General features: G+C 48.3%; 1 protein-coding gene across 2 annotated transcripts in view; it reads left to right on the forward strand.

Annotated features, from left to right (window-relative positions):
* The window catches only part of MEGF9 (multiple EGF like domains 9), a 47,674-nt gene extending 35,989 nt beyond the window's left edge, over window positions 1-11,685 (forward strand). Inside the window, exons 4-6 of one of the 2 annotated variants that reach the window (XM_085077200.1) lie at window positions 2,357-2,491; window positions 3,379-3,651; window positions 4,724-7,076. In XM_085077200.1, coding sequence (XP_084933326.1) covers window positions 2,357-2,491; window positions 3,379-3,651; window positions 4,724-4,803 — 488 coding nt within the window. In that variant the 3' untranslated portion in view covers window positions 4,804-7,076. The other variant, XM_085077199.1, reaches the window with a different exon arrangement.
* Window positions 11,686-12,606: the final 921 nt, after the last annotated feature.

The following is a 12,606-nucleotide window of genomic DNA, read 5'->3' on the forward strand; positions in this document are numbered from 1 at the left end:
TGTCCCTGAAGCTGTGCACACATCAGCTGTGTTACTGATTTGGAGCTGGGTGTGTGGGTTTTGTGAAGGAGGAGGATAATCTGCTCTTCTTTTTTTCCCTCAATGTTCTCGATTTTAAGAGAAAACCCAAAGAAAACCCAGCACAGACCTTGCCCTTAGGATGGGGCTGTTCTTTCTGCTGGGATTGCCCAGCATCCCACAGCATGGCAATGAAAACCCCTGGTTTTACTTAATGACCTCTTGTTGAATTGACAAAAACACTTCTTTAATTTTTTTTTTTTTTTAATTTCTTTCATCTGATTTATTTGCTGCTGTGGGTGAGGGACCCCAAAAAACCAGAGCAGGGAACCAAGCTGATTAAAAATTAGATCGGATGCCTGCTCTAGAGACTGCACTCTGTGTGACCTCCCCAGCTTTACATCAACTCTGTGTAGTCTTTGTCAAATTTTCAAGGTTTTTTCCCATTACTGCTGTACTTCGGGCTCCCTCTGCCGGCTCTGCAGCCAGCTCTTGCTTGGCATTGCTCTGTCCAAGAGGAATATTTAAAATTACTGGGCATAAATAAATAACTTGGGCAGCAGGAGCTCCCCAGGTGACAGCACTTCCTCTGCCACGACCCTTGTACCCTGTGGTGTGTCTGTGCTCTGAGGTGGGCTGGTGCTTCCCAGTTGGGGTGCTGGGAGGTCTGATCCTTCCTGAGGGCCTTATCAGGATGAGAAGTGCTATTAATTATTAAGGCTCTCCACGGCGATACCTGATTGCAAGCCTGTGCATGCTCTGCTTGGCTGAGCAGTGTGCTGACTCAGAGAAACACAGCCATTTTGCAGGGCTGGGGGAGATGGATGGGGGTGATTTCTGCTGGTGGGAAAGACATTGGTCCTGAAATGACCAAGGCAAGACAGGTGTGATTCCACATTTATGCCCCCAGTAGTGCCTGTGGAGTGCAGTCCAAGGCAGCCTTGCTGTGACCACGCAAATGAACTTCCCTGTCCAAGACATCCATCCCACTGCAGCAGCTGATCCAGGTTTGCAGCTGGACAAACCCAGCCCAGCAGATAATTTTCCCCTCTTTCCCTGCCATCTCTCCCACAAAAACCACTGGCTCGTGCCTGACAGGCTGCTGAGGGAAGAGCAAACAGTGTGTGGGAGCTGATGCTGAGCAAGGGGTGCTGGGTGGGTGAATCAGCAGCTTCCCAGGTTTGCTTCCTGTCCTTGGCACGAAGGTTGGCTGCAAGGACATGCCAGGCTGGCTGGGGATGCTTGGCTGGGGAGTCATCACTGTGGGAATTGAGGAGCAGCAGCCGTGTCGGGCTTGTGAGGGAGCCAAACTGTTCTGATATTAATAAGAAAATCTGCTGTGGGCTTTGTAACAGTCAGCATAAAGCTCAGTCAGGATTTTTTCCTGTGGTTGATGTTGATATGAGACTTTTCCATCCCCCAGCAGCACTGCTGGGTCAGTTCAGTGAATCTGTCTGTGCTCTCCCACTGCTCTGTGCCACCCTGCTTTGCAGAAGTTGCTTTTGCAGAGTGTGGTACAGGGGATTCAATCAAAGCTTCCCTCAGCTCCCTGCCATCTCACTGAGGAGCTGAATTACAGCGTGTTCCTGGTGATGGATGGGCTCTGGCTAGAGGTTGTGCTTTTGTAACTAAGGAGATTTTTCTTCTTGGTCACAGTAGTATCAAAATGCAATTTGGAGGCCATTAGGACACAGCGCCTGGGAAGACACGGGATGTTGATTTTCTGATTCAGGGGCTTCCCCAGGAAGGGCAGGTGGCTCATGTAAGCCCCACTTCTCCTCTGTTTCTCTGGGAAGGTCAGTGACTGCTGCTGCCTTGTCCTGGGGTGCAGGAGCTGGAGCCACGCTGGTGAGATGGAGCTGCCCATCCCCAAAGCAGGACAGTGGCACATCCTCACCCCTGACAGCAGCTCTGGGGTGCAGGAAGAGGCTGCACACACAAAAAACCAAAAGGTGTGAACCCAAAGCACCCCTCATGAGAGTGGGGGACTTGAATCATCAACATCCCTTCTCACTGGTACAAATGCAAACTGAAACTGCTTCCCTTGAGGAGAATTTTACCACTGAAACTCATGTTTACCTGCAGTGACCTTTCAGTGGTGAGCTCTGGGGCCTCTCTGCTGGGGCCACCTGCTTTTTCCCATTATCTGTGTACGTGTGGAGCCAGGGGATGAGCATCAGAAGGTCATAAGAGGCCAGGATCATGTTTTGGCCAGAGGGCATCCAAAACCACCTGTGAGCTCTGATAATTGAGTGTGTTCCACACGGATTCTTGCTCCAAATGTTCTGCTCCAGTTCCTGCTGCTGAATGTTTGCTTGTTCTCCTCTCCCTTCCGCAGGCACCTGCCTGGACTGCCAGGAGCACACCGAGGGGAAGCACTGTGAGCTCTGCAAGGAGGGTTTCTACCAGAGCACCCACGGCTGCCAGCACTGCCCCTGCTCCACCGTGGCATCCACTGGCACCTGCCACATACGTGAGGCTCTTCTTTTTGTCTAATTCCTCATAATGAAGGTTGCTCTCTTCAGTTCAGTTGCTTCTCAGAGTGTGTCAGCCCAGTGAGGTGTTTTATAGCCTGTGGAGCTCCTGTTTGTGGGCACTGCAATGGGTCCCTGGTGCTTGTGTTGTTGCCTCTTGTGAGAGCAGCTGTGCAGGGGAGGGATGGGAATCACAGCATGGTTTGGCTTGGAAGGGATCTTAAAGTCTAGTTCAGCTCCCAGTGTGTTGCTGCAGCCTGCTCTGGAGAACCTGCAGAGTTTTGTAGAGAGAAGCTGCTGAGCTTGTGGCAGCCAGGAGAGGGGCAGGAGATGCTCAGCAGTGCCATGTAGACCTCCATACCTCTGAGTCTGCTTCTGAACATCTCCATGACTCTCCAAGCAGAGATTCCCTAATGAGAGAAGTCAGAGCTGTAATAATAATTTGTAAGACTTTTTTGGATATTTCCTTAATCAATTTTGCAAGCAAGCTGCCTCTGGCTTTGTATGAGCCCCAAAGTTCTTGCAGGTTGCAAGCATTTCCGATATAGTTCCAGCTGTTCTCTGAAATTGCCTGTTTGAGGTGGAAATGTTCAGGAGCAAGAAGCCATTTCCTTAGCAACGTGCTGTGTGTGCTCTGTGAGGCTGGTGCGAGGTGGCAGAACTCCCCAAAGCTGTTTCTTCCCCTAGTAACAGAGAAACTGCTGCGGTTCAAAAGTTGTATTTTCAGCTCAGAAGCTGAGATTGGCTCGTACTTGGTGGCTGCTGATTTTTATCAGGATGCCTTGTGGTCAGGTCCTGGGGAAAAACCCCACAGAATAAACCCCACAGTGTGGTGTCTCTGCAAGGGGCTGTGACACATCCCTGCTTTGCTCTCTGTGTTCCACAGAGCCTGGTGAGACCATCCCGAGGTGTGACAAGTGCAAGCTGGGCTACACTGGCCTCAACTGCAACCAGTGTGACAAGGGCTACTACAACTCAGACAGCATCTGTATGAGGTGTGAGTGCAACGGGAACGTGGACCCAGTGTTGTCCCCCAGCGTGTGCCAGCCTGACAGTGGCGAGTGCATCGGCTGCCTGTACCACACCACGGGCTTCCACTGTGAGCTCTGTGAGGAGGGCTACAGCAGGGACCCCGAGGGCACCAACTGCACCAGGAAAGGTAAAAAGTGCTGCTCAAGATGGTGTTGAAGTGTCCTGAAGGATGTGCTGCTAATGGTTCACGTTGGGTTAAATTTATCTGGCCACTGGTGCAGGGAAGAAAACTAGATCTTTATGCCATGTTGGTGCCTACTGGCCTTGAAGGGTGGTTTAGAGTTAGTTCTGTAACCATCCTCATTCTAGAGCCTGGCAGGCACTGCTAGTGAACAAGCTGGAAAAACCCAATGTATTTGCAGTGTATTTAATGTACAATGAGAGAAAATGGTTCTGAAGTTGCTTCTTCACTGGTTATCTGGAGATTGGTCCTCATGGTGTATCTCCAAAACCATGCATGGGAACATTACCTGTGTGATGTATTAGATGAGAGAACCCAGAGTTCAGGAAAGCATTTGGGCACAAATTCATCCTTGTCATGGACAGAGATTCAATTCAGATCTTCCATGAGGAGCTAATGTGGTTTTCACTCCTGAGCTGCTCTCTGGGTGTGTAATCACAGAGTCCTTCCCTGCTCAGGGAGATGATCAATACAACAAAGTTGGATGCTCATTAGCTGTAACAGGGCTGGAAATGGCACTTTTGCATCAGCTCATCCATTACCTCCCCCTGCACAGCTCTGGCTTTGTGTAAGGATTCACATGACCCTGCTCTATTAAAATCCAGATACACGGATTTGCTTGCGTACTTGCAGTTTGCACTATTCAGTTTTACTTTAATGGCATTGTTACAGCCAGTTTGTGATGTGGGGAAAGCCTGTCCCTTCTCAAGGGGGCTGGGAGATGCTCCTTGAGCTTTCCTCTTTCCCTGACACTTACGTTTTCCCTTTTTCATTAAGCAATTAAAAAAATATGCAGCTTCTTTCCAGTTCCTTACACAAAAATTGCCTAAAAACTGATATGCTGAGGTTAGGGAGCATTAACTTGTTTTAGGTTAAGATTTTCATAAATCACCAGTGCATTTGAGTGGCTTCTGGAGTGAAATCATCACCCAGGCTCTGTTTCAGTGGTCGCAGGTGAAATGAGACAGCAGGTTCTGTACAGCCTGTGCAAAGCTTAGCCCAACCCACATATCCACAGGGACCATCCAGAGCCTTAAGCTGACCAGGATTCTGGTGCTTTCAAGGCGGATGGAGAGGATACTCAAAGGACCACAGTGAGTGTTTCCAGCCGCATAGGGGTGGTGCTCCTGCTGCCAGGGTGAGGCACAGCAGGCCCTCGGTGGCTCTGTGCCACCCAGCCAAGCACCGCAGCCTCCCCGGGCACAGGCGCCTTGGGCTCCCGCCGGAGCTGCTCCTCTGTGGGAGGCAGCAGCAGCTCTGCAGAGCTGGCGCTTCAATCAAGCAGCTGGATGTGAGGCTCCCGCCAGAGCTGCCAAAGCAGCCCATTGAGGGAGCAGCTGCCGCTCTCAAGGAGCTGCTCTGGGACATCTGGAGGGCTGGCACGGCCCGGGGAGCGGAACAAGCAGCGCCGTGTCACGGCCCGGAAGCGGCGCGGGGCCAGAGGTCCGCACTTCACCGTGACGTTCCCGGCAGCGCCAGGAAATGTCTTCACCCCAGGCCTCCGTGCCAGCTCTGAGCTGATGCTGACTCACAAATAAAGCCCAGAAAAGTGCTGTTTCCTTGCTGGTGAATCAGCCATTGTCTCGGTTCTGTTTTTTCCCTACTTATAGCTACTTGCAGGGTTTGCCAGGGATTGAGTGTTGATGAAGGAATTTGGAAAGGATGACTGAATTCCTCATGCCCTTTTCCCAAAGCCAGAGGTTTTCCAGGAACCTTTTGCTCCTATCATGTTGCTTCCTATTGCAAAATTTTGCCCGTTATCCCATAGAGAAATGCCTTCTAGCATTCAGCATCCTGAGTGTCCTTATCAACTTAAGGCAGGACCTGCAGAGAACAGAGGAGCTGCTGCAGGGAGGGGATTCTGGGAAGGAACCTCAATTAGATGTGTGATGCCCCTTCCAGATGAATTTCTTTCTCTGCTGCCTGAACTGGGAACGTGACAGCCTGAAGTTAACTTGTGGGAGTTCCCCTGAGGGCCTGTGGCAGGACATGTGCTGAATAATTCCAGCTCCTGTTGCCATTGGAGATGCAACTTTGTGCAAAATTAGTCCTTCGGAAGTGACTCTCCTCCTCAATCATAATTAGTAGATGTTCAGGAGAGCTGGATCCATACAGCGTGGCACCATCAGCTGTAATTGCTGCAGCTGTATGTGGATTTAAAATGAAGTTGCTTTTCTGTTGGCAGGAAGAGAGTGGGAAAGAGGATGCAGAGAGTCCTGTGCAGCAATAGGTGCAGAGAACATTCTGGCTGATTGAGGCTTCAGCTTGTTGCCTGGACTTGAGAACCGAAAATAGATCAAGTTATTCATGTGAGGAAATGCTTTATTAGTTACATTTGTGAGCTTAATACTCTGGATTTATGGTGCTTTCAGAGGCCTGGAACTCAACAGGTTTGATCTGGGCATAATGAATTTGCATCCCACTTCTGAGATCTCAAGGTTAGCTTGACTCCTGAAGTGAGAAAGGAGTTATCCCATGGCTTCTGGAAACAGGGCAAGTTCTTGGCTATTCAGTGCCAAGGAAAAGGCAGAACACAGTCTGGTAGTTCCCATGTTCTCATCCTTCCTGTGTGCACATATGCCAGTAGCTGAAATCAAACCAGGATCCCAACTGGCCTCTGCTGTGTTCAAAAGCTTCTTAAGAGCATCCACAGTCTTTTTTTTTGTTGTGATTTGGTGACCTTCTGCTTCTGGCTGTGCAGACTGGGGCTTTCCATGTGGTTTGTGTACGACTTCATTTGAAAGCAGAACTGCTTTACTTTGCCCTTTTACCTAAAGCAGTGCAAACACTGAACCTGCTGCTGAATGCTGGGACAGTGGAATGCTTGTGGTTCAGTTTGTCAGTTTTGATCTTCTTGTTTGTACAAGTAGGGCGGAAATAATGATATTGTGAACAAAGTCCTGCATCTGGCACGCTGGTTGTGAAGGGTTTGAGCTCCTGGAGTTGCTGTGTCTGAGTGCAGCCCACGCAGACACCAAAGGACACGTTGGTTCAGAGTCCACACTTGCTGAGTTTGGTAAAGTCCCATTTTCCTGGGCTGAACAGGAGCTGGGGACCTGCTGGGGGACCTGCTCTCATCATGAGCTCCTGTATTGAACCCTGAATCCTGATTACTGCACCTCCAGCTGCTCTCTCCAGCACCAGACTTTTCAGAGGAATCCTGTAGTCCTTGGGCACTTAGCACACAGAATTATATAAAAATCCCCCAAACACAACCCTGGACAGCCATTTTCTAAACTGCTTTGAAAAAATACCAGCTTTAACAGTGTAGCCTTAATTGCCATAATAACTGTGATATAAATGTCACATCTCTTACGTTTGTGTTTGATTTCCATCTTAGCAGATTTTTATTGATCATTTTGTAATTTGTTTTGTAGAAGCCACTCCTGGCCCAGAACCAAGAGAGTTTACAACTTCTGCTCCAAATACCACCAAGGCCACCTCCTTTTCCACGGCAGTGCTGAACAGTACTTTGTCACCAACAACTCCACAGACACTATTTCCTATAAGCTCCTCTGACAACAGCACCGCTGCTTTCGCAGATGTTTCATGGACTCAGTTTAACATCATTATTTTGACAGTGATCATCATCGTTGTGGTCCTACTAATGGGCTTTGTGGGTGCTGTCTACATGTACCGTGAGTATCAGAACCGAAAACTTAACGCTCCCTTTTGGACCATTGAACTCAAAGAGGACAACATCAGTTTCAGCAGCTACCACGACAGCATTCCCAACGCTGACGTGTCGGGGCTGCTGGAAGATGATGGCAATGAGGTGGCCCCGAATGGACAGCTCACGCTGACGACTCCCATGCATAACTATAAAGCTTAGAAGTCATCCAGCTGTTCCAAAGTTTGCTTCTCAAAAAGTTACAGGGCTTGTGGAAGGGGTATCAGGATCCGGGCCAAGGCTCCACGCAGAGGAATTTGCTCTTCAGATAGTCTCTGGTGCTGGGCGTCCTGTAGCTTTACAGGTGAACAGAAGACAGTGTAGTACATCTGAATTTCAGGTAATGTGGTGAAATGCGTTCAGTGTCCAGTTCTCCATCATAAAGATCCATAGCATTCACTGTTGTTATAAACTGGGTTACGCTGAATTTAAACATTTTTTTCTGAAGAGGTGGTGGGGTGGAGAGAGTAGAACCCAATGAGGAATCAGAAGCTACTTGGTTTCCAGCCAACCCAACACTTGTGTCTTCATCCTTTAGTCTGTGAAGTAGCTCATGAATTAACAGTGGAATGTCAGGAAACAGATCTTTGGAAAGGCATCATATTAGTTCCTGATAAAAATCTGTTTGAAAAGGAGGACAAAAAACTGGGAAGTGATTGTTCACTGTACTACCAAAAGGCAAGTAGAGGAGTGAGTTGCACACTTGAAAAAAGTCACCATTATCTGTTCCCACTGAGCAGGGAAACAGAAAAAATACCATGAGAACATTTGAGTCAGGGAAGAGACTAAGCTTTTCCCTTTCTGAGTATTTATACAGGGTGATGATGCTATTAAAACATAGCAATCCGTTTTTTTTCTAGAAGGAGTTAATGAACTTGTATAGTTTCTGTGCAAGGGAAGACGACAGGACATCTCAGGGTTGCCATGTAAAAATAAAAGCCAGGCTTAATACCCTACCCTGATAGAAATGGTGTGTTCTGTATATAAAATGTAATATATCTTATTGGAATTGTATTTGTAATTATTTGTAAAAAAGACAAGCAACCAACTGACCAACCAAAAAATCCCCAACAACAAAACCATGAGCCCCTCTCCCCAACCTCCCCCAGTCCCCTAGGTCATGTTTTATCCTCTAGGTTTTAACTGTACAGCGGTTAGTGATGTTGTTTAAAAAAGAAAAAAAACATGAGGATTGTTTAAAATACTGTAAATGAGATGGCAATATTGTTGGAGCTGGGCCTCTGGCAAACACCGACTGCTTAAAGCTTTTCTTCCACTGTCATTGAATAACTTTCTTTTTTAGAGAAAATGTGAGTGCTCCCTACTTGCACCTGTCACATTTTGCCATTCCTTTAAATACAGAGTGAATACCAGTGTTGCCATGACTAGGGCTGTGTAGGTGTCCAAAAATTGGATGCACCAATCTATTCCTTGCTTTGAAGTCTCTATACAAAATGCAAATACACTGTCATGAACACACTGAGAGCCTGGGCTCTGTGGCTGAGGTTCTCCCTGGTGGGTGCTCATCATCTGGAGGGATCCCATTGCCATCCCTGCTGAGCTGACAAGGCAGGGGGATGTGCTGGGGGGCTGAGCTCAGCCCCCTTGGCCTCCTGAAGGGCAAAAGCAAAGGTATCCTGGATTTGGGTGGAAACAGCTTTGAGATGAAGAGCTCACAGGAGCAGATCAGCGCTTCGAGGCTCAGAAGGTGAAAGGCTGTCTTTGATGGGGCAATGGTGATGCAGGAGTTGGTGGATGCATCCTCAGCGCCAGGCAAAAGTGGGTATGTCTCCATATGAGAAATGGTAGAGAGAACATAGGGGTTATTTATTTGTTTTCTGGTGCTGTGAGGAGGGTTTTTTAACCTTTGGAAACTTGGGAGGGGGGGAAGTAGGTGATTCAAGCACATGCTCAAAGGTGCCATTTCTGCCTCATATACTTGCTGTCTGATCTAAAGATGAGGTATGGCAAGTCAGAAAGAAAACAATTGAGGATGACCAAGGGAAATGGTGAGGGCAGAATGTGGAATTGCATATAGGCCCAAGCTGGTGGGAAAAAGCTGATGGAAGAGCTCCTGTTGCCTGGGGTGGGCCTGGGTGAGGTCCCATACTCCAGGTAATAAATCTGGCTCCTGTCATTCAGAGCAATGTTGCTTTTAGTTATAAAAGAGGGGAGGACTGGAGGAGAAAATCTGGATATTGGTGATCCTCGAGTTACTCATCAAACTTTTAAGAGTAGGGTGGTGACAAAATAGAAAATTTCCTAAGAATTGTAATTATTTAGAGGTGCTGATCTAGCGATACACTTGCACTTGGTCACTTCATGGGGTGGGGAAAAGTAATTAGGAAGTGTTGGCTTCTGGGACTGATGCTAGCAAGCAAAGCGAAGGACAGATTGTTCACTTTAATATTTCTGAAATACATCGGTAGATTTTTTTCATCTCTGCCACAAAACACCTCTTCCTTAAATTTTGCTATGACTGTGGGCTGCTTTGTAACAGGAACAGGCTTGGATTTTTGTCTCACTGTAGAAATAAGGACCATCTGCTCAAGCAGATCCTGGGCTCAGGTGCTGAGCCCTCCTAGTCCCTGCCTGCCACAGCACAGGAGGTGTTGGCACCTGGGCTGCTTCTGACCTCCAAAGTCCTCCGAAGGCTTTGTGTTTGGGAAGAGAAGGAGGTCAGGATGCTCTGCAGTCAGGCTGCAGGGGAGGGCAGGACAGCTGCTGCCTGTGGACTGCACATCTGGATGAAGGCTGGAGACAGCTGGCAGATGGGATGGGAAGCTTGGTTGGGCAGGGGGGACCTGACTGCCCAGATTTGGATGGCACAGGATGTTCCTGAGCAGGGAGCACAGCGAGGATGTGGCACTGGCACCGTGCTTGCCACATGGCAGAATGACTCAGCAGGGACACAGCAGCCACCTCCTGCTACCCAGGCCTTGGCACACAGGAATAGCAGTTATAAAAGGAGATCGATGCCTTAGCAGGCAAAGAATAAACAGCTTTGTGTTTGCCTTTGATGACATGAGATCAGATCCTCTGTGCTCTTACCAATCGTGCAGCTTCCCCTGGCCCTGCAGGAAGAAGCTGAGCTGGCTCTGTCTCCAGTCCCCTTGGGTTGGATGGTATGTGCAGGGGGTGGAGAGCTCAAACACCTGTGCCAGGGTCCTGAGGGCCACCAGCACCCTGACGTGTGCCATCGCTTGTCACGAGGCTTCCCAGGTGCTGAGGTGTGCCCTGAGGCTGGGGTAAGGGCAGGTGAATCAGAAGGGGACTCTCAGGGCTGCTTTGAGGCCCAGCTGAGCAGCCAGGGAGGGCATCTTGGTGACTTCTGGGGCTGAGCTGGCAATACAGGTACATATGGTATTCTGATGGGCAGCACCTCCTGCCTGGGAATGCTGTCCAGCTGCAGTGGTGGGGCTGTCATGGAGAAGGGACTCATGGCAAGGGACAGCAGCTGCAGGGCACAGAGGAGGTGTGACAGGGCAGGGGCTGGGTGGATGTGGGCAGCTCCAGGCACAGTCCTGGGCAGTGTGAGGGCCTGGCTGGTCTGGCTGGGGCAAGTCCTGCTCGGCAGGAAAGGCAAGAGGACAGAGGGAGCAGATAAAGGGCACAGAGCTGGGCTGGGGCAGGGCACGGGACAGGCTGGAGGGCTCAGGCTTGGGGGAATATTTGGTGAGCACAGAGTGCAACAGACAGGCAGAAAAGTGCTTGGTTAATGAGGAGAGATGATCTCGAATCTCGTGAAGCACTGTAGCTGGAAATAGCGACAAGGAGCACCAGCCCTGGGGAGCTGTCAGGAGATGTCAGCCACTGGAATGATAATTCCCTTGGACCAGGCTGAGCAAACTTAGCAAGCATTTGGGAAAGAGGAGGGGATGTATCCAGCATCCTTCAGGTATCCTGGGCCGGTTAACCACTGCTGTGCAGCATCGTCATCTTCTATGTTACAGGCAATGGAAATGTGGAAGAAAGTTTGCACAGTCTCCTTTAAATAAAGGATACAAAAATAGTTTTCTCTTTAAAGTGAAGTTTTAGAATGAGCTCCCACAGGACTCTGCTCTTTATGTGTCAGAGGAATGGATTAAAATAAGAAAAATGTGGGCCTTAAAAGTTGTACTTGCTCCCAACTGAAACCCATCAGTCTCACTCTACATCCAAATACGGCATCTCCCAAGCATTGCTATGCTTACAAATGCATTTCTAAAAAGAAAAAAAAAGTGTATGATTTGAATATATGTCAGAATTTATACAGAAGAATGTTATTTAAAATGAATAAAAATAAATGTATATAATTTGTATCTATGCCACTTGGATTTTTGCATTTGTGTTTGTGTTCATTGAATTTCAGCAAGAGGCTTCCCAGTGACAGAAAGGATTGAATCCAATCTCATCCCAGTAATAACATTTGTTCCAAGAGAATTATTCCTTCATTATGCCCCTGTATGCAAGACAAGAACCCAGGCACAAAAATGTTTTCTAACATCAGATATTCATAAGCACGGTTGACATTCTGTGTTGGATAATCCAGATAAAAAATGAGCCCTGTGATCTCTTGTGTCTGCTCTGAACCATCCCAGCCCTCAGCTGTGTTCGGGAGCTCCACAGGCAATGGCTGTTTTCCCACTGTTTTCTGTATCATTCACATGGACACATTTTATCAGAGATGTGAGTCACTAGCAAAGAAACCCTCAGAGCAAAGCTGGAAATGGGTTGGGGATATTGTATCAGATTTTTCTTCATGACCACAGATGTCTTTCAAAGGCCCTTTTTGTTATAGATACTTTGAAATCCACATCTGTGCCATCAGTCTGAGAGTGTCTGCAGAAGGGCCTGTGGAAAACTTGCATTTCCTTCTCACTTGGCAGAGTTAGGAAATAGATTTTTATTTTGCAAATACAACCACTAAAGGCTTTTTTCTGTGAAAGCTGTGCCTGACTCTTCAGCCCTTATTTAGCAAAGAACTTGGTGAGGTAAGGCTTCATACATTAGGCAAGCACGTGGGTTGAAGTGTTCATTCAAATGTTTGACTGAGCCAGAGCTGTGTAAGTAAAAGCCACACTGCTGAAATTCCAGGGAGTTTATTGAGACCTGATTTGAATTAGCAGAGCAGTTGGGTTGTGGATGACTTAACTCAGGAGGAATCTTGCTGTGAGCTGGCCGAGGAGGAGGCAGAAGTGAGTCTGAAGGAGGTCCCCAGGGTGGGGAGTGAGAACAGGAGGGTGAGGGGG

The sequence above is a fragment of the Lichenostomus cassidix genome, chromosome 17, assembly GCF_008360975.1.
Source record: "Lichenostomus cassidix isolate B80296 chromosome 17, HeHo_3.0, whole genome shotgun sequence".
Classification (NCBI taxonomy): Eukaryota; Metazoa; Chordata; class Aves; order Passeriformes; family Meliphagidae; genus Lichenostomus; species Lichenostomus cassidix.